The sequence below is a fragment of the Sinocyclocheilus rhinocerous genome, unplaced genomic scaffold (assembly GCF_001515625.1).
Source record: "Sinocyclocheilus rhinocerous isolate Xijiao unplaced genomic scaffold, SAMN03320098_v1.1 scaffold160, whole genome shotgun sequence".
NCBI lineage: Eukaryota > Metazoa > Chordata > Actinopteri > Cypriniformes > Cyprinidae > Sinocyclocheilus > Sinocyclocheilus rhinocerous.
The window spans coordinates 170027-193443 of record NW_015624563.1 but is presented as its reverse complement, the minus strand read 5'-3'; the positions used below and the strand labels follow the sequence as shown (position 1 = coordinate 193443).

General features: G+C 39.2%; 2 protein-coding genes across 4 annotated transcripts in view; both read left to right on the top strand.

The window, feature by feature from the left end:
* The window catches only part of LOC107742960 (protein LAP2-like), an 89349-nt gene extending 73727 nt beyond the window's left edge, over window positions 1–15622 (top strand). The window contains exons 16-26 of the mRNA XM_016556053.1: window positions 1497–1670; window positions 1819–1995; window positions 2967–3084; window positions 3232–3415; window positions 4077–5538; window positions 7958–8056; window positions 9605–9661; window positions 10726–10899; window positions 11410–11502; window positions 13386–13460; window positions 13567–15622. Of these exons, the coding sequence (XP_016411539.1) occupies window positions 1497–1670; window positions 1819–1995; window positions 2967–3084; window positions 3232–3415; window positions 4077–5538; window positions 7958–8056; window positions 9605–9661; window positions 10726–10899; window positions 11410–11502; window positions 13386–13460; window positions 13567–13674 (2721 nt within the window). The 3' untranslated portion in view covers window positions 13675–15622. The remainder of the gene's footprint in view (window positions 1–1496; window positions 1671–1818; window positions 1996–2966; window positions 3085–3231; window positions 3416–4076; window positions 5539–7957; window positions 8057–9604; window positions 9662–10725; window positions 10900–11409; window positions 11503–13385; window positions 13461–13566) is intronic.
* Window positions 15623–17932: 2310 nt separating this feature from the next.
* The window catches only part of LOC107742939 (AN1-type zinc finger protein 5-like), a 9979-nt gene continuing 4494 nt past the window's right edge, over window positions 17933–23417 (top strand). Inside the window, exons 1-3 of one of the 3 annotated variants that reach the window (XM_016556042.1) lie at window positions 17933–18038; window positions 21884–22061; window positions 22171–22380. In XM_016556042.1, the coding sequence (XP_016411528.1) occupies window positions 21905–22061; window positions 22171–22380 (367 nt within the window). In that variant the 5' untranslated portion in view covers window positions 17933–18038; window positions 21884–21904. Of the gene's footprint in view, window positions 18039–21883; window positions 22062–22167; window positions 22381–23417 lie in introns of all 3 variants that reach the window. The other 2 variants (XM_016556025.1, XM_016556033.1) reach the window with 2 other exon arrangements.

The following is a 23417-nucleotide window of genomic DNA, read 5'->3' as shown; positions in this document are numbered from 1 at the left end:
AAAAAAAAAAAAAAAAGAAAGCTATATAAACTATAATTAATATTATATAAATGATTTATTGTTGTTATTATTATTATAAATAATAAAATATAGAATATATGTAAAAAATAATTATATATAAAATATATGAAATTATAAAATTTATCAAATTAAATAAATTTAAAAATACTAATAAATAAATCACTAATAAAAATGACAAAAGCACATAATAAAATTACTCAAACGTAAATTAAAAATTGAAATTAAACTGGAAGTATATAAAAAAACTAATTCAAAATATTAATAAATACTATAATATTATATAAATAATACTAAAATGAACTGACTGTCAACTGATTCACTGAGAAGAATTGAATCAAACTAGGGTTTCATTTACAAATCTGGCAACACTGCTTCTCTCACGAAATTATTCGTTTGTCAGGGAAAGCTACTGTAAAGTGGTCGTTAGGATTTTCTGTAAACAACAGCTTAGATTTGTATGTGTTCATCACACTAAGCGTTTGTATGCTTGAAGACTTGAGAAATATAATGCACTTGTGACATGGACCACATTCATGATAGTCCTGTGGTACTCACTCCACTGAAGGAAGTCATCCATACAGGTTTGAAGTGACATGAGAGTGAGTAAATGATGACAGAATTGTCATTTCTGGGGTAAATAATTTCTTGATTCCTTGGCAGCATGAGGTAAAGCGGATTCAGTGGAACAGCCTCACTTGGTTTCTTAGCATGTCATAGCCTGCGCTTCACTGCATTGCAGTGGAAATCTCATTAAAACTAACCCTGACATGACTTCTGTCAGAAACTGAAATGGAAGCCTTCACTGTCTCAAGGGCCCTGGAGCATACAACGTCCACCTTATTTCTTTTTTCCACCCCTCATCTTGCTGATATTACATACTCGGTATCCCGTTCCCTCCCTCTCACGTCCTGTCTTGCACCCCTGATGACTCAATATGGCTGTCTGGCTTGTACGCTGTGCCAGGAACACATGCAGGCTCCCAAGCTGCCTGACGGAGCATCACTATCAGCTCTCAGAGTGCCAGTGTGGCCCTGTCTGGCCCGGAAAGAGCAGCCCTCCTTGTTGTGGGTGTTGTAAAAAGCTTGCCAATACCTTTTTTCAATTAAATGGTATCAGTGTTTGGCCAGAAGTTGAGCGACGCTCTCTAAAAACTGGCCTATATTTCCACACTGCTTATGTTCCTACATAATCTGCTTACAAATGTATTCATTCATTCATTCATGCATTAATTCATTCATTCATTCATTCTTGCATTCGTACATTCATACATTCATTCATTCCTATTATTTATAAACAGTGTTTTATTTTAGAATTTAGATTTGGAATTTTACATCAATTTAAAATACCAAATATCATAATGTTTATATATAATATGAATATAAATGTAACAATAAATCTGGTTTATCATTAATTACAGGTCCTATTAAGTTCTCTGTTGAATTTCTTTAGTAAATTAACTGGCTTTGAATTTACAGGAGGGCAATCTGAAGCGTTACCCCACACCGTATCCTGATGAACTGAAGAACATGGTGAAAACAGCTCAGTCCGTGGCTCACAGACTCAAAGAGGACGAGTCCGGTGACGAGGCAGGAAAAGAGACCAGGGCCAGTGAGAGGAACCACATCGGAGTGCAGGATGTTGGCGTGAAGGTTGGATTTTGAAAACACTACCAGTTGCATGTCCTGTTGTGGGTTGGGTCGAAATATTTTTTTATATTGATCTGTGGGTTGTGTGAAGAATGTTTAAAGTGAATCCTGGTGCAGATGTTGGAATGACCTTGACTTTCCTGTGTGTCAGGTGATTGAAAGTCCCTGCACTAATGGCAGAGCTGTTGAAATGGAGCCTAAAGCAATGATGAACAGTCATCAAAATTACAAGCCTATAGATTCATTAGACAACCACAGCGTTGAAAGGATTCCTCTCAAGACCTCAGACAACATGAGAACTATGATGAACCATGATGACACCCTTGAGGTACTGCATCAGAGTTTCAGTATTAAATCTTATGAATATGGTCAAATGGATTAAAAAATGATTTACTCATTCCAGTGTAATTTCAAACCTATAAGAGGGTGAAAGTTAATGTGGACCAGGCTGTCAGACTCCAAAATGACAAAAAAGCACATTAAAAGTAACATAAAAGTAGCTGTAATTGTGACTGTTGTAATGTAAGAAATTATATAGATTTTGGTCTAATAGATGAACTATATAGTACCTTATGCTTGACGTTGTGTGTATGGTTTTACAAATGTTCCATAGGTAATATATAATGTATAGACTTGTGTTAGTAAACATAAGTAGAGGTAGAGAAAAAATTGGAAACACTACAGTAAGGTTTCATTTGTTAATATTAACTGCATTTTTTAACATGAACTAACCAAAAATTAGTAAAAAAAACAAAAACAAAACAACAAATATAACATTTAAAAACAAACGTTTTTCTGTTTATATTATTCAATTAATTTGTCAATGTATTTTCTTACATGAATTAACAATGTTAACAATGAATAGCACTTTTATTAACTAACATTAACAAAGATTAATAAATACTATAACAAATGTGTTGCTCATTGTTAGTTAATGCAGTAACTAGCATTAACTAATGGGACCTTATTGTAAAGTGTTAAAAAAAAATGGCCCACATCACAGTATACTATATGCATTTTTTTCAGACTCAGGGCTTTAAAATTGGATGCAATAAATGAAATTAGCTACTGTCACTCATTATTCTCTTACTATGAGTGGATGTGAAATTCCTGTCAGGATAAATTTGCTCATATTGTATTATGTGAGATTTAATGATGTCAAGACATACTGTATCAATAGGGTTCATCATTTAAACAAATGAATATGAAAATGAGTTCAGTTTACCACTATGCAAGCAAGAAGAAAATTGGAGTATAAATTAAATTTAAGCTTTTGATATGATATGGTTGTGTGGTCAGGACTCAGAGGAGCTGTCATCTGAGGAGGAGGAAATGAAGATAGCCGAGATGAGACCTCCACTCATCGAAATCTCCATTAACCAGCCTAAAGTAGTGGCCCTCAGCAAGGACAAAAAAGGTAAAGTCATACTTGCCTTACTTTCTCACTTTGCTTAATATCATTTAATAATTCTCCCATTAACAGGATAATTGTTTCTCAAGATAGGGTGTTTTATTGAACTGTAGAATTAAATGCAAGTGATGTTTTTCCTGTCTGGTGATGTAGATGATGGGAAAGATGCTGACTCTTTGCTGGATGAGACGGTGGCCAACAGTAACCAGAACAACAGCAACTGCTCTTCACCATCACGCATGTCTGATTCAGTGTCCTTGACCACAGACAGTAGTCAGGACAACTCCCTCTGCACCCCAGAGAGAGAGTCAAAGATGCCTCTCGTCCCCAAGAGCGGGTACGAACACACAGAATACACAAAAATCTAATAATGAACAGCAGTGTTTAACTTAATATTTCTCTATGGAAAAGAACTCAAATGCAATGCGGCGGCTTCCACAAAGGGACTTGAATCAGCAAATAGTCACCAAAGTAATTTACATAAACTGTCCAAATGAATTGATTCACTAGAATACATTGAAAATTAAATATGAACCATTATGCATTGAGTCCATTTGCATGTTAATGAGCTGCAGTTCAGATAACAATCTAAATGTTGAACCATTGTGCTCATGTGGGCAACCCAAGTTCTCAGTAATTTCCAGTCATCTCTTGTATCAATTACAGTGGAAAAGGGCTCAAAAACATTCTTTTATTATTAGAAAGATGTATGAAATGTGGGCAGAAATAATAGCTCTTTTCACAATCCTAGTGTGGTGTCTGCCTAGATTTGCTTTGTCTTTAGTTAAGAACTGTAAAAAAACAAAATTATATGAATTTCTAGAATACACGCTATATCAATATCAGCATAAAGTATCAATGTAATATCTGTAGAAAAATAATCACAATGTATTAATATATGATTATATTGGCACTGTCTTTCTTAGAATGGGTAGTACACAGGAGGGCAGATTTTGATGGAGTCTTTCTCTAACTTGATTTGATTTCCTCAAACTCAGACAAGAGGATGAAAACCTCAACCAGCTGAAGCAGATGAGCCCTCTACTCCAGAACTGCAATGGCTCTGAGACGTCTCTACAGACCATCCTGAAGAACCAGCAGAGCTATGAAAGCAAGTCAGACCAAATGGCCGACTACAGTCTCTCCATGGAGGAGAGGCTTGCCCTCATTGAAAGGGGCATAAAGAACGGCGTGGCAGAGCAGTACAGCAAGTGGGATCAGATCAACATGAACGTGGCCAAACTCCCACCTGACAACATAGTGTCGTATGAGGACCTGGAAAGGACCAAAAGTCCCTCAGCCAAGGAGTCCATTTCAAGCAACAACAATGCCATGGTGTCACTCGAGAACCTTGAGAATGGGAATCGGATTCAGAAAACCCAGTCTGGGGAGAATTTTAATGGCCGAACGGATCAAGTTCCCTTGCGGTATGAGTCTACGAGGACCGTCTCGACAGGTGTAACAGCCTTAAGCGACATGAGTCTTTCTCGTAGTACAGAGGAGCTGTCGCCAGAGAAGAAATATCCACCAGCTCCAGTGGTGAAATCTCAGAGCATTGCCAACATGGATGGTGGAGGGATGAAGCTGTACTCCATCGAGGGAGAAGGCCCCCCCTATGAAGTGGCATGTGCAGCCAGAACATCTGTAAGCGGTGCTCAGGGCCAGAGCATCGTCCGCTCCAAGTCCGCCTCCTTGCTCAACGACCAGCCATTGCAGATCTACCCTGGTTCCTCTGCATCATCCTCTGACCTGTTGTCCAACTCCAAACCTCTGATTAGCAGCGCCCGCTACCCCACTGGCCCCCCACCGCAGTACAACATCCAGTACGCCAGTAGCACTGTACCCAAAGACAACTTGTGGAGCCAACGTACCCCCGTACCTCCTGAGCAGCCCTACCTGCCACCACAGCACTCCCTTGCCAATACCAACTACTCCAACCGCAACAACGCCCCCCCATATCCCCAGCCCCAACAACGTGGCCCGCCCAAGACACCGGACATGTGGGCCAAGGAAAGGATGCTGCCACCTGTTGGCCAGCGTGGCACCTTGCAGAGACAAGGTAGTGGATCCTCTGGCAGCCCCATGTGCATGCCGGACCCACGTCGCATGCCAGGAATGGAAGGAGAGTACATGACCTACCGGGACATTCATGCAGCAGGCCGTGGGCCTCTGCAGATGAGCCAGGCTCTCCACAGACCCTTGTCGGCCCGCACATATAGCATGGACGGACCCAACGCTCCCCGGCCACAGAGTGCCCGGCCCCCACCTCACGAGCTTCCAGAGAGGACCATGTCCGTCAGCGACTTCAACTACCAGCACGCCAGCCCCAGCAAGAGACCCAGCATGAGGGTGAAGTCAGAGCACTCGTTGCTGGATGGGCCAGTCAGCGGAGGCGGCAGGGTTCCAGCAGACTGGAGGGATCAGGTCATGAGACACATCGAAGCCAAGAAGATGGAGAAGGTATGGCCATTTTTACAAATAGTGAATGCTAAGACAAGCATAGCTGTTGCTCATACATGGCGTTACGGATTTGTTCAGATCCATAATTCTGAGTCATAAATTTTGTCCTGTACTGTCTGCACTAGACATGAATGATACTTCCAAGTAGGTGGATTGTTGAGGAAAGAGTTTTGTAATCTTTTGGACGAGCAAATTCTGTCAGGTTCAGGGGTGGTCAACTCCGGTCCTGTAGGGCCACTATCCTGTAGAGTTTAGCTTCATCCCTAATCAAATGCACCTGAAAAATCCATCCTGTGTCTTCAGGATTGCTTCAAGATTACAGGCAGGTATGTTTAATTTGGGATGGAGATAAACTCTGCAGAACCAAGTTGTCCATTCCTGGTCTAGTGGGACGATATAACTTAGATCAGGGGTGTCCAAACCTGTTCCTGGCTGTGTTAATTTTGACAGGCATTTTGATTTAGTCTTAGTCTTTATCTTGAGACGAAAATGCTGAATAGTCTTAGTCACATTTTAGTCATTTGAGTCTTTGATAGTTTTAGTCGACGAAAAGTCATTGCATTTTTGTCAACTTTTAGTCATTACTTTTAGCCAAACTGCAGTTACCAACATTTATTTTGGTAGCTATTTTATATGTAGTCTTCAAACAAAAATAGTAATTATTTCTTCTCTCTTTAGACAAAATCAATTAAGCTTTTGAGAAATTTGAATCAAGGATTGAATTTGGAAAAACTTGAATAGATGATGACAATTTTCATTTTTGGGTGAACTATCCCTTTAACAGTAGTGAAAAGGGAGCAACTTATAAAAATATATATAGTTGTTCATACATAATATATATAATTTATAATTTTTGAAAAAGAAGCAGAATAAGACAATAAGACAAATACGAAAGAGATACAAATTAAACTAATTTTTCAGATACAGTAGGTTTCACTTAATCCATAACCGACTGTATTTACGTGAGATACTCTACACGATAAACATTTGGACTGATGTGTGTGTATTTGAGCACTGAGAACTGATCGCGCGATGTATATGAGAGCTGAAGAAGTAGAGCGTGCGCGAGAGAGAGCACTTCTATCAGCACGATTCCGCCTATCCCGCCTTCACTAACTTTAAGTTAATCGACAATGAATTGTGACTCCCGGGAAAAACGGGACATCTTGGTCACCTTATCCCTACCCCTTCGGGTGCTGAGGCCATTGTTTCAGATCGCTAGTTCGCGTTTTGGTAGCCTATCCATCCACTGCGGCTGCCCTGCCATACTGAGACTAGATATGCAAACGCCCCTTATCCGATTGCAATCCAATGACAGGGACGCACATTTTGAAGGACAAGACAGTAGCCTATACAGGATGTATTTTGAATGTCCGGTAGTCCTCAAATAACATTATAGTCCCGTCTCGTCGTTAACAAAGACGTGGCATAAATTTCGTCATAGTTTTTATCATCAGATATTAGCTTTAGCTCGTCAACGTCTCGTCTTAGTCACAGAAAATTTTTTCGTTTACGAATATGTTTCGTCGTCGTCTTCGTTGACGAAATTAACACTGGTTCCTGGAGGGCCACTGTCCTACAGAGTTTAGCTCCAACCCTAATTAAACGCACCTGATCCAGCTAATCAAGGTCCTTTGAAATGCTGGAAACCTCCAGGCAGGTGTGTTGGAGCTAAACTCTGCATGATGTTGGCCCTCCAGGAGCAGGATTGGACACCCCTGACTTAGACGAACCAGATCCAGGGTTCAGGATATCAGCAGTAGAGTTTAGCTCCAACCTTAATCAAACACATCTGAACCAGCTAATCAAGGTGTTCAGGAATACTTGAAAATAGCAGACAGGTGTGTTGGCGCAGGGTTGGAACTGAAATCTGCAGGAAGGTAGCCCTCCAGCAGCAGGGTTTGGCTATCCCATTGTGATTTGAGGGTGGGCTCTTTTAATTTGGGCCAGCAAGCACCAACATAGCAGTATGCTAAAAGAAAAAAACGCTCAAGGCGCAGCCAAAATCGCATAATGTCAGTGTAGGTACTGTAGTTGATAAGGAATGAACTTCATGACGTAGTAGGCATATTCGGACACAGGGTTAGACTACCTTAGCAACCACATGGCAACAGCCTGGCAACCACTCACAACATCTTGGTATCATGGAGGCAAGTTTTGCACGGTTACTCACAATCTAGTTTCTAAACCTCACATCTGGAATAACACGCTCCACCATTCTTCAGCATTAACTGCATGCATACAGTATTGTTTATTTCCTCTCCTTACCCAGTATTTTTCTGCATGTTTGTATATGGACATTAACACATTAACCTCCTCTAACCCTTGCATGTTTCAAAGTGTACTCATGGTTACTGCTTGCTCACATATGTCATCATTAAATGCATGTGTTTGTGTGCATGTGTTGTCATCTGTTCAGAGTGCTCTCTCTCGGTCTTTGGCCACTCTCATTGGCAGTCAGAGCTCTCTGGCCTTTAGTGCTGTAGACGGATGGCAGTTTGGAGCTCATGGGCCCAGCGTGAGTACCGCCCCACTGAGACCTCACCTCCCTAAACTCCCAGAGGCACAGTAGAGTCTCTCTCATTTCTCAAAGGGTCATCCTCTCTGCTTGCTGTTTAATCTGTGTATTCCCAGCGATGAATTCACTTAAGATGAATATGTTGAGTGTTTAACGACCGTTCATAGAGGCACAAGAACAGTACACAATAATCAAGTGATCACATTCACACATTCAACTCATCTGCATGTTAGTAGAGTCTCCAAAACCTGAAATGAATGGGTCAGAAAAGGGCCTGTTTGAGTGAGTCAAAGAACAGGGTTGGGAAAAAAAAAAAAAGTTTGCGTTCAGTGGATACTCTCCAAAATGGCGCTAGGGTGACGCGGAGGAGACGAATTGTTGAATAAAGTCGATTTTTTTTTCTCTTTTGCGCACAAAGTATTCTCGTAGCTTCTTATTATTACGTTTGAACCCCTGATATCACATGGGTTATTTTACCGATTTCCTTGCTACGTTTCTGGACGTTGATCGTGGTAGTACCCTTGCTGTCTATGGGAGGGTCAGAGAGCTGTCAGAATGCATCAAAAATATCTTAATTTGTGTTCCGAAGATGAACGGAGGTCTTACGGGTTTGGAACGACATGAGGGTGAGGGTGACAGCATTTTCATTTTTGGCTGAACTATCCCTTTAAGTTGTTCCAAACCTGTACAACTAACTTTCTTCCATTAAATACAAAATAAGATGTTTAGCAGAATGTCCAAGCTGCTCTTTTCCGTACAATTCTGCAAAATTGTGTGAAAACTGGCTCTTGATTAGTCAATAAATGGTATCTAAGCAGCAAGCATTGAGCAGAATGCTCCTTATGGAGCTCAAGACCCCCACCCCAAATTCACCCTTCTCAGCTTATATCCAGCGTCGGCTGGTTTGCACAATTGCTGCTTCTTTGGGTTGTTCAAGTAACAGGAGATTAAGAACATTCCTAACCACTAAACCATATACACTAAAGTCCTGGAAACAAACACTCTTTATTTCTGTCTGTGCGCTTAACAGCACAATCTGCACTCAAGAAAGTTTAACTTTTTGATAAGTTTAGCTGAAAAGCTCATGGAATATTAGTCAAGAAATATGACTAAATTTTTTGTAATTTTGACTTGGTAAACATATGGGCTGATTCACCTAGTTGATTATAGGACTAAAAGTAAACCTTCCTGTTAGTTGAAATGACAAAGAACTGGAACATTAATCTACACAAGCTTATGAAATTTACTGGGAATTCCACATTTATGGGAAATGGCTGCATTTCCTTGTCCCAATCACAAGTGACATCCAGCCTGTTTCCAGAGAGTCATTATTAGAAAATGCATATGCTCATTGTTCCACCTTCGGTTTCACTCCGGAGTGTTTTTAATCTAATCTCACTCTTATGTAGCTGTATGTTTTAATGCTATAGTCGTCCACTGTAATTAGAAATGCTCTAAATATGACCCTTAATGGTTAAATAAGCATCATCAATTATGGTACACCTTTTCCCATTTCTTGTTGAGGCATTTTGTGCTGTTTCCCTGCAGGACGATGTCTTCAGTCCTCAAGGACAACAGGGCTACCATATCGACACTCTAAGAAAAGTAAGTGCTTTACACTATGTATTTGGAAACTTAAGTCATCCGCAGAATTGCATCAGTGTTTATCGAATGCGATGACATTCAGACGTTTTTAAGCTTGTTGCTACATGTACACACAATGTATGCATTATGTGGTGATGTTCTCGAATAACATTTAAACTCTTGATGTTTGTGGTATATTGTGTTTATTAATGTGCTAATGAACCGGATTGAGAGACTGACCCAGTGGGGAAGCCCGACTCTAGCAATGATTAATTAGCTGTAATTAACAAGCACTGCTTTAAAGAAGCCTCAGACGTGTTCTAATGATAGCTGAGCTTTCTAGCGCATTAAAACCAGCAGTGGATGTGCTCACCACTGACTGCAATAAACACACATGAAAGAAGGCCAAAATTACGATTTAAAAATCTTGTAATTGCCATTGTAATTTAACTGGCTACAGATATTTCTTACAAGATTTATGCTTTATATCATATTATAAAATTACTGACCACTTAGTCAAATTGTATTTGTGCAATTTTGTGCTGTTTTGTTATTTAGTTTGATGTGTGCTGTTTGTACTTAGTTCGTGACTTTTGGACCTTGTGAAAAAGTGACCTTGAAAACACAAATGCAGTTTGTTTCATTGTTCTCTTAGTCTCTCGGGAAATAAGCCATTTAAGTGAGGTGGATTAATTAGAAAGTAAAGCTCTAATTAGAACTAAAGGTCTAAAAACCATGAAGCTTCATCAGTCAACAAGGATTTCTTGTTGTTATTCATGGTTCATTGAATTGTTTACTGGAAACTTCCTGCCCCCTGGTGTCTGGAAAATGCATCACGTTGTAGCAGGAGACGTGTAGTGACATTTAGACAAACGCTGAAAAAGGACCATCCTTTGGCTTTTAAATACAAAACCCAGTGATGTCTCTTTAACTCAATTTCAGTGATTAAAAAAAGAAGAAAACGCTGGATTGTTTTAGCTTTGAGGAGACAGATTGATGTTATAAAACGTCAAATGTGTGGTGATTTGATTAGCAGAAATACTAAGTGCATGTCTTGATAGTTCTAGTGTGCATTTATCCGTCAGGTGCCTTTGATGAACGGCCAAATGTGTCCTCCTGTGAGAGCTCCCATGAGCTGCGCTCAGCCACCAATGGCACGCCACCCCTCACGAGAGCAGCTCATCGACTATCTGATGCTCAAAGTGTCCCAGCAGCCCCCGGGGCCTCCACGGGTCCCACACGAGATGCTGCAGCAGGAGGTGGGCACAATTCCTGCAGAAATCTCAATATGTCCTATATGTTGTACATGTAGACACATTTCATGACCATCATGTTAACATGAAATCGAAATGAACCCTGTTTACTTTAATACGCATTCCTAGTTTTATTCAAAATAAATCACTATATAAATAGTTTTTGAGCTCTATCATTACAAAGCCTCTGAAATTACATTATTCCTCTCACAATTCCTGCAGAAATCTCAATATGTCCTATATGTTGTACATGTAGACACATTTCATGACCATCATGTTAACATGAAATCGAAATGAACCCTGTTTAATACGCATTCCTAGTTTTATTCAAAATAAATTACTATATAAATAGTTTTTGAGCTCTATGAAGCCTCTGAAATTACATTATTCCTCTGATGTCACCTAGATTTGGATAATGTTGCTAGATAGATATTTAAGCATCACTGTAGCCACTTCATGTTGACTGATGTGTAACTCAAGCATTGTGGGTAGTGTGACACGTGTGTCTGTCTTCAGCTCCATGTGAAGATTGAGAAGAATCCTGAGCTGGGTTTCAGTATATCAGGAGGAGTGGGTGGTCGTGGGAATCCCTTCCGCCCAGACGACAATGTAAGTATTTCTCTTTCTCTCTTTTTTTTCTCTTTTCTTTTTTTTTTTTTTTATGTGTTAAATATAGGGTTGCAAAGGGGTGGAAAATTTCCGGAAACTTTCCAAAAATCCCTGGAATATTCCAAAAAAAAATCCTGGAAAGTTTCCAACATTTCTGGAATATTTCCAAAATTTATTGGAACTTTTCCACCTTTTTGCAACCCTAGTTAAATTGGTGTGCACAATTTCAAACTTTAATTTCAACCTTTCCAAAAATCCCTGGAATATTCCAAAAAAATCCTGGAAAGTTTCCAACATTTCTGGAATATTTCCGAAATTTACTGGAACTTTTCCACCTTTTTGCAACCCTAGTTAAATTGGTGTGCACAATTTCAAACTTTAATTTCAATGTGTCTGGATCTTTAGGTTCATCTACCTTTTTTAACCATAAAAACACCATGATCTTAAACAGAACAATGAACCTCAGTAGTATCTAGAGGTTATAGCATTATAAAAACATAAATATAATTTAGACAAATATACAAAACATAATTTTCACTTGGCCAAAAGAACAACCATTTAGGTCTGCAAAATGTTTATGCCAAATGCTAAATCCAATATAATATAATATAATTTGAATATTATACTTTTATTATTCAAAAAAGTGACAGTGAAGACATTTATAATGTTACAAAAGATTCCATTTCAAATCAATGCTATTTTTTCCACTCATCAAAGAATTCTGGAAATCCAGGCAGTCAAGTCTTTCAGATAAAATTGTAATTTATTTTAAGACAAAATCATAAATGATGACAATTACAGAAATAATCATGATGAAAAATTTAAATTCAAGAAAAAGATTGAAAATTAATACAAAATCCAAACCGAGTATATTCTGCTCAAATTTCGAAGAGAGTAATCTAATCAAAGTATAATAATCTTCAGAAGTCAAAGACAAAAGCCTTTGCAGTTTGTGATGCGAGTAGAAGAAAAGAAGCTGCTGCCTAAAAAGCCAAATGGCTTATAATACATATACTAGAGACTTGCATCCTCTTACAACATCACAATGGCTGGATCATAAATGTTAACCGAATTGTTCGAATTTATGTCATTATCTACTTCCCCTACCTAAAGCTGAATTAAGTTCAGGACTAGGTCACGTTGACATGACCTGTGAAATACAGTAGGTAGAATTGAATGAATGAATGATAATAACAAGATGTACATTTGATATGTCAAACTAAGGAAAACATATTACGTCTACAAAATATGATCATATATAAAAATCGTAATAAAGAATAAATGAATAATATTGAGTAACATGAGACAGTAATATGAATATGATAAAGAGTATCAATAAAGAAATAATAAGGAATAACTCGTAATGAAAAATACATTATAATTGAATATGAAAAATATAACCGTATTGGAATTTTGCATACACCAATCATGATTTCCACAAAATTATGAAGTAGCACACCTGTTTTCAACATTGATGATAATCAGAAATGTTTCTTGAGCATCAAATCAGCATATCAGAATGATTTCTGAAGATCATGTGACACTGAAGACTGGAGTAATGATGCTGAAAATTCAGCTTTGATCACAGCAATAAATTACATTTAACATATATTCACATTGAAAATAGTTATTTTAAAATGTAATAATATTTCACAATACTGCTGATTTTACTGTATTTTTTAAATAAATAAATGCAGCCTTTGTGAGCAGAATCGATTTATTTCAAAAGTTTTAATATCTTTCTGGCCCCAAATGTTTAATGATAGTGTATATTATTTTTTTGTGGTTTACGCCAAAACTGGTGCTCACACTTGTTATATGCTAGACATTTATTCAGTCTGCCTAGCCTAATGAATAATTCTTAAATCATAAATGATCAACAGGGCATCTTCGTGACGAGGGTTCAGTCGGAGGGATCTGCTTCAAAACTCCTTCAGCCTGGGGACAAGATCATCCAGGTCATTTCTACTCCTCAAGCTCTTCCACTCCTCTCTTACTATACACACTTTTGTCTTTTCCATACTTTAGTAATTCACTAACAATCAATCAACTTCCTCTTTGCAGGCAAACGGATACAGCTTCGTTAACATCGATCACGGATACGCAGTATCCCTCCTGAAGATGTTCCCCAACACCGTCGACCTGATCATCTTTCGAGAGATGGCCGCATAACAGATGAAGCTGAATGAGCACCGTCTTATTTTTGTACCGAGAGGAGCCAGTGCTTTATATAGTTAATCTGAACTGATGCTAACGGGACGATGGTTGACCGTCAGTGAAGAGGGGCGAAACCACTGACTCAAGTGGAAGACAGAAGCATGCGCCTTCACTGTGGGATGGTCTGTTGGCGCAGACCAACTGATATGAAAACCTGTGCTTTTTGTAAAGTTTTTGTTTTCCTTTTTTAAGACGTCACCTGGGTATAGAGCTCTTGTGGGACATTAGCTGTAGCTGACCGTTTGAGGGCAGGGCTCTCAGTCACAACTCACTCGTTTTTATTATTTTAAAGAGATCTTTAAAACCACTTTTATGACCTGTGTGAGATTCAGAGCTAGACAACAATGCTACGTGCTAACTGTGATAATGAATGTAGAACTGGGCTGAGCTAAACCGAACTGGATGTGAAATCTGTTGGCCTGGTGGCCACCGTTCTCACCTAGTTGTGAAGAAAAATCCCTCTAATTTGGATGAAAAACTTGTTCGCTCGATGCTAGCAACTCTTCTAGTCTTCGCAACTTGATCAGAAATCATCTTTCTCTACTTTCTGCAATGTTCCTCCAGTGAAATAAGAGTCTCTTCCTACAAACTTCTATGGAGTGAGACAAACGCCACCAGTAAGGATGCGCCGAAATGCTCCCTGTATGTAAAACTTGGACAGGAACACGATGAAGAACTTCAATGAGGATTTCGATAGAGAACAGCCTTGCGGAAAAAAAAGACATACACGGAAACAGAAAGTGGTTCTTAACCAAAGCATATTGGGACAATGGCGGCATGCAACTGCTGGCATGTCAACTTCTTTCCTCGTTCTACAACACAGCCACGATTCCAACGCCGCCGAACTAATCTGAAGCACTCACGTATGAACGTGTTTTTTTTCTTATTTCATTTTGGAGTTCATCGAAACAGTTTTCTATTCTGTGAAGAAGACTGTAAACGTAATATTTTATTCTCTTACGAAAACATTCTAACTTTCGACTAGTGGTGCGGTCATGGACGTTCGTTTGCTATTGAGGGCTGAGGAACGACATGTCAAGTGCCATAGACCCTGAACTGTCAGACATGGGTTCGACCCAGAGCAATACTCATTTAGATCCACGCCGCATATTCAGTGGCCTTATTGGGCTGACGAATGTCACCGTGGACGAAAGAGCAATAGAAAGTCCTTTATTCCATTCGCAGGATGCAGTCAGTTGCGTTTTTAATAACGAAATAACGAAACCCATTTAGTATTTCTCGATTGATAAAGCATTTTATATTGTAAATCTTTTAAAGAGAAAAACAGGAGATTGCATTTCAGATTTATTTGTAAAAAAAAAAAAAAGTTCGTAAAATGAAAAAATCTGTGCGCGAATTAATGTCTCGTCACGTCACATTAGCGACTGCACTGCTGTTTCCAGACATCCCTACGAAGATTATCATAACATTGTACGTGGATACATCGACTTCTTCAATAGCAAAGATATTCGAAAAGCGACGAAGCCTCGTAAAACGTTAATCGTAATGTTTGATGATGTAGTCACATCGAAAGGCCATGAAAGATTTGTGCTATGTCTGCATATGAGGAGAACGGCCTCCTGTCGACTGTAGTCTACTGTGTGTGTTATCTGCATGAAGTTCATCCTTTTGATCATCCTTCACTGTATTCTTCGGTAGACTGGAGCGCTAAATGAATCGAAGTAATCAAATTAACATACTGATAATGTAACAAATCCACAATTAAATGTGAAAGTGCAGTCACCGTTTTTACGAGAGCTCAAAAGAGTTCAGTTCATTCTGAATTGATTCGCAGTTGAATTCAGATGGGTCGTTTTTCACACTATTTTAATTAGCATTGACACGCCGCCCTCAAAGTATGTTAAACTAAGTATTGAGTCATTATTGTTTATGAATTGGAAAAGAATTTGCTACATTTGATCAGCGTTTGTTTTATTTTAAGTACAACTTTAGTGGATAAAACAACGCCCTCCAGCTTTGCTGTGAATGGTTCATTCAGCACAATGTTTTTGTGAGCGTAGATCCCTTGACTGTCACTTTTTATTATGTCTTCAAAGACATTGTAAAAACATAATGAACAGTGACTAAAAACAACTGGTGTTTCTTTTTTTTTATTATTGTCCCGCCTTTTATTTATTTAGCACACTTTACTTTGACTTTAGAGATTACTAATCAAAATGTAAATACTTTTTTAAAAGGTTTATGATTTGTCCATGGCATTAGTGATTACGTTTTTAAAACCAGCAGTAATTTGCATCACAGAAGCAGCCCTTTTAATGTATAGCTACGTCAAAGGTTTCTCCGCAAGCAGCTACTATTAAGATGATTGGTAGGCATTTATTCAACATTCCAGATTTTGTAAATAAATTTACTTTCCATGGTGTCCCGTGGAAAGAATAAATCAACTAATGCTCTTTCAGTGTGTATGTTTGTTCTTTTTTGCTACCGTTTTTTGTCCATACAGTGAAAGTCAGCGGGGTCCAGTGATGTTTTGGACCCCATTGACAATCATTGAATGGACAAAAACCAGTAAACCATTCTTTGAAATATATGTTTTGTGTGTTCTACAGAATTAAGGAAGTCATAAAGGTTTGGAACGATGGTGGATAAATAACACAATAGTCATTTGGGTCAACTATCTCATTTTTTGTCTTTTTTCCCCCCTCAGTTCTGCAACTATAAATCTGATCTTATTGAAACAGTGATATGAATGTATTATCAGGTTTGAGGTGGGGGTTTACATCACACCACCATATTTGTCATTAACAAATGGCAACCCATAGAAAATTTCACTCCATAATCTCCGTCATTAATCGAAGCTGATAGGTGTTAACAAAGACGTGCCATTAGATGGGTCTGCAAAGTAAAATTAGATGACTAAAGTAACTGAATCATTGCCTTTATCAGGTGTAGCTCAGTTCTCTGTTTACTGATAATGCAACTACACTGCTGAAGTTAGAGGAAGTGCCTTCAGTGTTCACACAGGTAAGGTTATAACCAAGCCTTCAGCACCTTCATCTGCTTCATTCCTTCACTGAAGTCACTTCAAGACCAGAAAGCAGCGGTGCTGTGCTTTCACATGGAGGACTGTCTCGTATCAGGTTCCCGCTCTATATATAACCAGGGGGCAAAATACAAGAGTGCTTTCAAAACAGACTCGTGGTTGTTGTGAAATGAAAAGTCATCCAACAACCGACTCATTTCATTGTTTTCCTGTTGACAACATATGAGTGATTTCAAACCACATGGATTCTCAGCTTAATCATGTAATTATATAATATATACATTTATTTGTGTTTTATGTCCATTTATTTACATCTACTTGCATCTTAATTCATCAATAAGAGAGGAGCAACAAGACCCAATTCAAAAGCTTACCCAGTCACAACTGCTGTATATAAAATGTGCCTATAAAAAACAAAAAATGCTGTCTAGCTAGGCAACTCGCTACATCTTGAGGCAGCTGGTATTCAAAATCTTTCAGTGCCATTGTCTCAGGTCTGCATGGCCTTGATCAAGATGTGTTGTGGTTGAATCAAGGCGTCCTTCAAAGAGAGCTGGGCTACACTGCTGATGTAAAAATAACCTTCAGCAGACCAATGTACTGTACACAAAGTGTCCACTTAAAAATGGTTTTCTTACTCAACCCTACATTTTGGATCTCGGTAAGACTGGAGCTTCTGATGCGGCTTTAACTTCTAAACACATGTTGTGCCTGATCTTACTAAAACATCACATTCTGCAACCAGTGCCATAGTTATTGCTGTAAAATCCCAGTGATATTATGACAGTGGAGGCTGATATCAGCTAACTAGTAGGCTAACTGGTGTACGGCATGAAAGTGAATGAGTGTGTCTTATCAGTACTATCACAATACTCAGAACTGATTTGGAAATCACTGGAACATTGTGAAATCTGACTTGTCGCAAGCAGTTGACTAGAGCTTTCTGCCTCCTTTTATCACAAATCATCTTCACCCTTAGGTCAAACTCGCATTTACAACTCCTTGAAATTGCAGAGAACAATCAAATCCAGCATCTGAGAAGCAAGACAATGCAAACCAGCCCTTGTCCGCTGCACTAGAACTATTGCTTCAGATTCCGAGCAGAAGGTTGCTTTCGGACAGTCAGGAAACTTCTGACGTTAAGCCCCGCCCCGCGGACGTGTCAATCTCCGTGACGTCACGCCCACTATTAAAGAAAACCAACAAACAGCAGCCAGAAAAACACACAGATCAGCGGACTAACAGCGCGGACCGTCGCGAAGGGTGGAACACAAAGTCTCTATATTCTGGGAGCTTCTCTTTTTGCTCGGATAAGGCAAGGAAAACACTTTTTGCTTCGCATTACAGCGCTTTAAACCTCATGCTAAGGTTATAGGAAAACATGACTCGTTTTGGTGAAGTGACCAGGTAGTAAAGCCTAATATTCTTATTTCTAGCGTGATTCGTTGGGATAATGTCGTTTAATGTGTTCGTTGTTAGTCTAAAACGATGAACTCGCCGAGTTTAACCAAATATGGCTGTTAGCGGATGCTAGCATGTTAGCTAGTAAAATTAGCCTGTTGTCCCTTTCAGCCTAAACGCTGAAATATGACACGAAAACAGCAGGTTTGTGTTTAAACAAGCGTGTTTTATTCTTAACGAGCTGTTTGCTTCGCATTTAAACCGGTTTTGTCTTTTAGGGTTGCTGAGATGGAAAAATAAGCCCGTTTTGTTGCAGTTAGCTGCACGTTTATTCAGATAAAGTTAACACTCTGCGCGTGTGTGTGTATAAATATAATTATTATTATTCGAGTAAGTTAATTAACTCACTATGATGATCTTTTCGGTTTAATTTCGTCTCTCTTCGTGTGTCGGTCGAGATATGATACAGGAAACTCAAAGCCCGGCTAGTTAGCGTGTCTTTTGAGTTAACGGATAAACGTCTTTAAAAACATTTTCCCGACTTCTGTTCCTGCGTATCTTGACGGATTTGTTCTGAACTGACATTCTGGTGGTGTATAATCGTGTCTTTATTATCACGGTTTGTACTTTGGCTCAAACAGGAAGAGTGTTTGAAACAAAGGAGAACACAAGGCATATATTCACCCTGACCCAGATATAAAGCAGATAAACCGCTACATTTCCGTCCATCCGCACTCATTCACCCTCACAAACCCCTCAGACTGAACACAACACGAACTCTGAGGGGATGAACGGTTGTGTGGAGACTTTTATGCTCTTTATAAACGACTGTCTGTATGTTAGCCGTGATGCTAGTGTTAGCATGACTCAGTGGATTTCACTATGAGGCCTCAAACACTGATAAAGCTCTATAAAATATACACATGCTGTGTGAATATCACACGTATACCATGTTTATATGATAAAGTGCACTTTGTATGAGCTGTATATCTGCTTGGTGCATTGAGTAATGAGCTGTTTTCTGAAGTCTTGATCCATTTATGGTGTCTTTTTAGCTTAATGGTTTGCTTTTGTTCAAATATTTGACTTGGTTCTCACTCATGTCTTTTGTTTTGCACTATATGCCGTGTGTTTTCTGTCATCCAGACAGGGCTGAATGGACACAGATGGCCGACATGCATGGACGGGAGAAAAACAGCCCTGTTGGGGCTTTGCCATTTTTGGCTTTATCAAAATATATGAGGCCATGTGTAGGGAGGAGGGCGCTACGCAAACGGGCTCCTACTAGAGGTGTGTGATGTAATGGAGGCAGGTCAGGACGATCGGGGGTATTTATAGCTGTTGGCATGGTGGAGGATGTTCTGAACAGCATGTTACAGTGCACCCTTGTGACAGATGAAACTAATCCAGCCGTCCATGTGAGCGAGAGCGAGGGGCAGCAGACGCACACGTGATGCGGCCCATGTGGTGGCTTTTCAGGGGAAAACCTCTGACACTGAGGGGCGGGGGTGAAATGGTGCAATCTCGTGTTTACTTAAGAGATGTGAGGCCCCTGAAAGCGTGCCCCTCGCCAATGTGTCACTCCTGAGAGATTTCAGGTTTATTGCTGGAAAGCGTCGGCTGTTGGTCCGGGTGCTTGGATGGCGTTTCTGCTGCCATCTGTCTCCGGCTGAACACCATGTTCAAGCTGTTCCACCTACAGATATATTTACATGTCACACTGCTAGTCAGCATTTACCCATCAAAACACAGTATAGTCGCACTTTATCTGCCTAGCAGGGTGATCATAGTATTGGAATTTCAGTAGCTGATGCCAGTGAAATTGGTATTGAGTTATAATTGATACAGCAGAAAAAAATGTTATCGAACACAGCAGTTCGCTGTTAATATGAATGGGTAGTTATTGATAATGTGACTTATGAAATAATATTGGTCATATCACCAACCCCTGGTCCATAAGTACTTTTATTTCATGGTAATGTGCATTATATTATCATAGTTTTATTTTGTGTCTTGTCTATAAAAATAAGAACTTACAAGTCAATTACAAACAAAGATGCAAATGACACGGTGCTGTACTGTAGGTCTATTTAATATCAGCATTTAAGTAAAAAAAAAAAAAAACATAACCGTGAAGTAGAAGTTTCTGAAAGAGGTTGGTATTTGTTTCAGACTTAAAGTGTCTCAGAAGACTGTTCAGAATCAAATGTGAACTTGTTTGAATGGAGCACATTTTAAAAACTGTTTAAATGCTGTATACTGCTGTCTTAAAACATGGCATTACATTATGCAAGATTAGTGTACGCTCAGGGACGGTTTAGTTAAGATTTTACCAGAAGAGATTTAGTATTTGTCTTAATTTTACAAATCTTGTCTAATTTTAACTGCTGTATTTTTCTGTTTGCTTGGTTTTTATTTCATTTATGTAACTCTTGTATTTCATCTCCGTTTTTGCCATAAAGCCTTAGATCCTGACATGGCAATACAAATAACTAACTACTGCTGCGCAGTATTAGTTGAGGTCATTATGAGCGTGCTAATTCTGTAGGTATCCCTTAAATGTATAAAAAAAAAAATTTATTTGTCACTAATACTGTAGGTCTATTTAATATCAGCATTTAAGTAAAAAAAAAAAAAAACATAACCGTGAAGTAGAAGTTTCTGAAAGAGGTTGGTATTTGTTTCAGACTTAAAGTGTCTCAGAAGACTGTTCAGAATCAAATGTGAACTTGTTTGAATGGAGCACATTTTAAAAACTGTTTAAATGCTGTATACTGCTGTCTTAAAACATGGCATTACATTATGCAAGATTAGTGTACGCTCAGGGACGGTTTAGTTAAGATTTTACCAGAAGAGATTTAGTATTTGTCTTAATTTTACAAATCTTGTCTAATTTTAACTGCTGTATTTTTCTGTTTGCTTGGTTTTTATTTCATTTATGTAACTCTTGTATTTCATCTCCGTTTTTGCCATAAAGCCTTAGATCCTGACATGGCAATACAAATAACTAACTACTGCTGCGCAGTATTAGTTGAGGTCATTATGAGCGTGCTAATTCTGTGTGTGCTGTCTAGGTATCCCTTAAATGTATAAAAAAAATTTTTATTTGTCACTAACATATCAATAGCTTTACATCCATGCAGCACAAAATGAGTTACGTATTGCAACATAAATGATGTGGCAAAATACTTGTGGATTGATACTTTGTATTGCGGCCACAATATGTTGTCATGTAGCCCAGTCCTAATTAATATCAAGGTTTTAGGTCACTCCATAGGGGAGGTGTTTACTTTAAATTTCATTTTAAATTTCTCTCTGTTTTTGCAGTGTGTTCATGGCAGATGATCTTAGTACTGAGATTACAGTTCTCCTGACGTCAATACGGTCTCGTCTGATGTAACCCGCCCTAAAATGTGTTAATGAAGGACTTTACTGGTTAACGGCGAAACAAACCACAGGTTCCAGGAAGTCTTAAAAGTTGTCATACAAGCATCCAGCTCAGTCAGGTTGTAAAACAATCACATGATCCGTGGCGTGAGTTTGAAGGAATGGGCTTGAATCAGGTGATTCTGTGCCAGGATGAGGCTCGTGCCAAACCGATGCCAAGAAAAGCATTCAGACGTTTGACCCTTAATCTGATTCTCCGTCTGCGGCAACATTACGCCTTTATCAACGCAAATCCTCTTAATGAAGCCAGTCTTTGATTCCTGCTTCACACATACTGTTATGCTTATGACTCTTGTGTTTTGTTCTCGGCAGGAATCGCTCAATTTCAGAGAGATGGCCCAGGAGACCAATCAAAGCCCCGTGCCCATGCTCTGTGCCACCGGCTGCGGTTTCTACGGCAACCCTCGGACCAGTGGCATGTGCTCGGTCTGTTACAAAGAGCATTTAACACGACAAAACAACGGGGGAGTCAGTCCTATTAGCACAATGGGTACGTGTTTCCGCTCTTTGAACATCTTCACGGACCATCGGACGCATTCGTGAGATTGATTGTTCCTCAAGCGTCTCATTAACTGAGGGGCTTTGGTCTGTTCCAGCAGCTTCCAGCAGTGTCACCAGTAGTCCTACCTCTGAATCCTCAGCCATCCAGATCATCGAAGCTACACTAAACAACTCCTCGTCTGCTAGTGTTGAGTCACCCAACTGCACCGCCGCCACTGCTGCCCTTCCCGTTACACAACAGATGACGGAGATGAGCATTTCCTGTGAAGACGAGGTGGTCTCGCTTAAAGTAGAAGTTCCTGAACCAGGTTGGTATTTGTGTTTCAGACTTGAGGAAGTGTCTCGGAAAAGACTGTGTTCAGAATCTTACTGCAAGGAAGTGAACTTGTCTGAATAGAGCACATTTTAAAACCGTTTACACATTCATATTCAAATATATATATATATATATATGAATGAGCAATATCACTCCAGTACGAGATCGATACCGGCTCTATACCAGCATGGCTGTGATTAGGCCAGAGGCACGAAGTTGACAGTTAAACATACGTCACTTTTAGAATTCGTATCAAGGGCATGTGCTGCTTCAGTTAGGTTATTAGTGAGAAATAATGAGGTTATAAGAGAGAAACAATGCGGCAAGACGTGCATCCAAATGAGAGCGAGAGACCGCGAAGCTAGACGTTTATTCTTATATTAACTAATGTACTCTACGATTAGCTCAGTGAATAATTAAAAAATAAAAACATAGACCTAGAACATGGCTAGAACAAGCGGAGTGATACAAAATTGTGAGAGCGTTCCTGTAGCGATACCAGTACAATATCTCACGGTTCTCAACCAATCAGATTTGAGAACCAGAACGTATGTGTGTGTGTGTGTATATATATATATATATATATATATATGTATGTGTGTATATAGGATTGGATGAACCCAATATTTCCTTTTTGTCTTTTTAAGAAGAGAGGGGACAATAAAATCATCCTCACTGCTTGAAGACGCCATTGTATTGTTTTGCAAATTTTTTTGCAACTGATTCATTAATTCGCATGGGACTCAGTGTGCAAGGTTTCTGTGCGTGACACATTTTTAGGATGACGAATACGAAAAAACTAGAGATGCACCGATCGATCGGGTAACAGTATATTGGGTCCGTGGATAAACTCTTAAAGGGACCGCAGTCCAATATTTATGTTGCTGTCTGTTAGGGGTGTGCGATATATATCGTCTGCGATTTAATATCTTAATCGTTGTTTTAACGATGTGTGATTTGATGTTATCTAGTATTTTGCAAAAACCTTTCAAAACACCCCTACAGAGTGCACGCATACAGTGAAGTTTG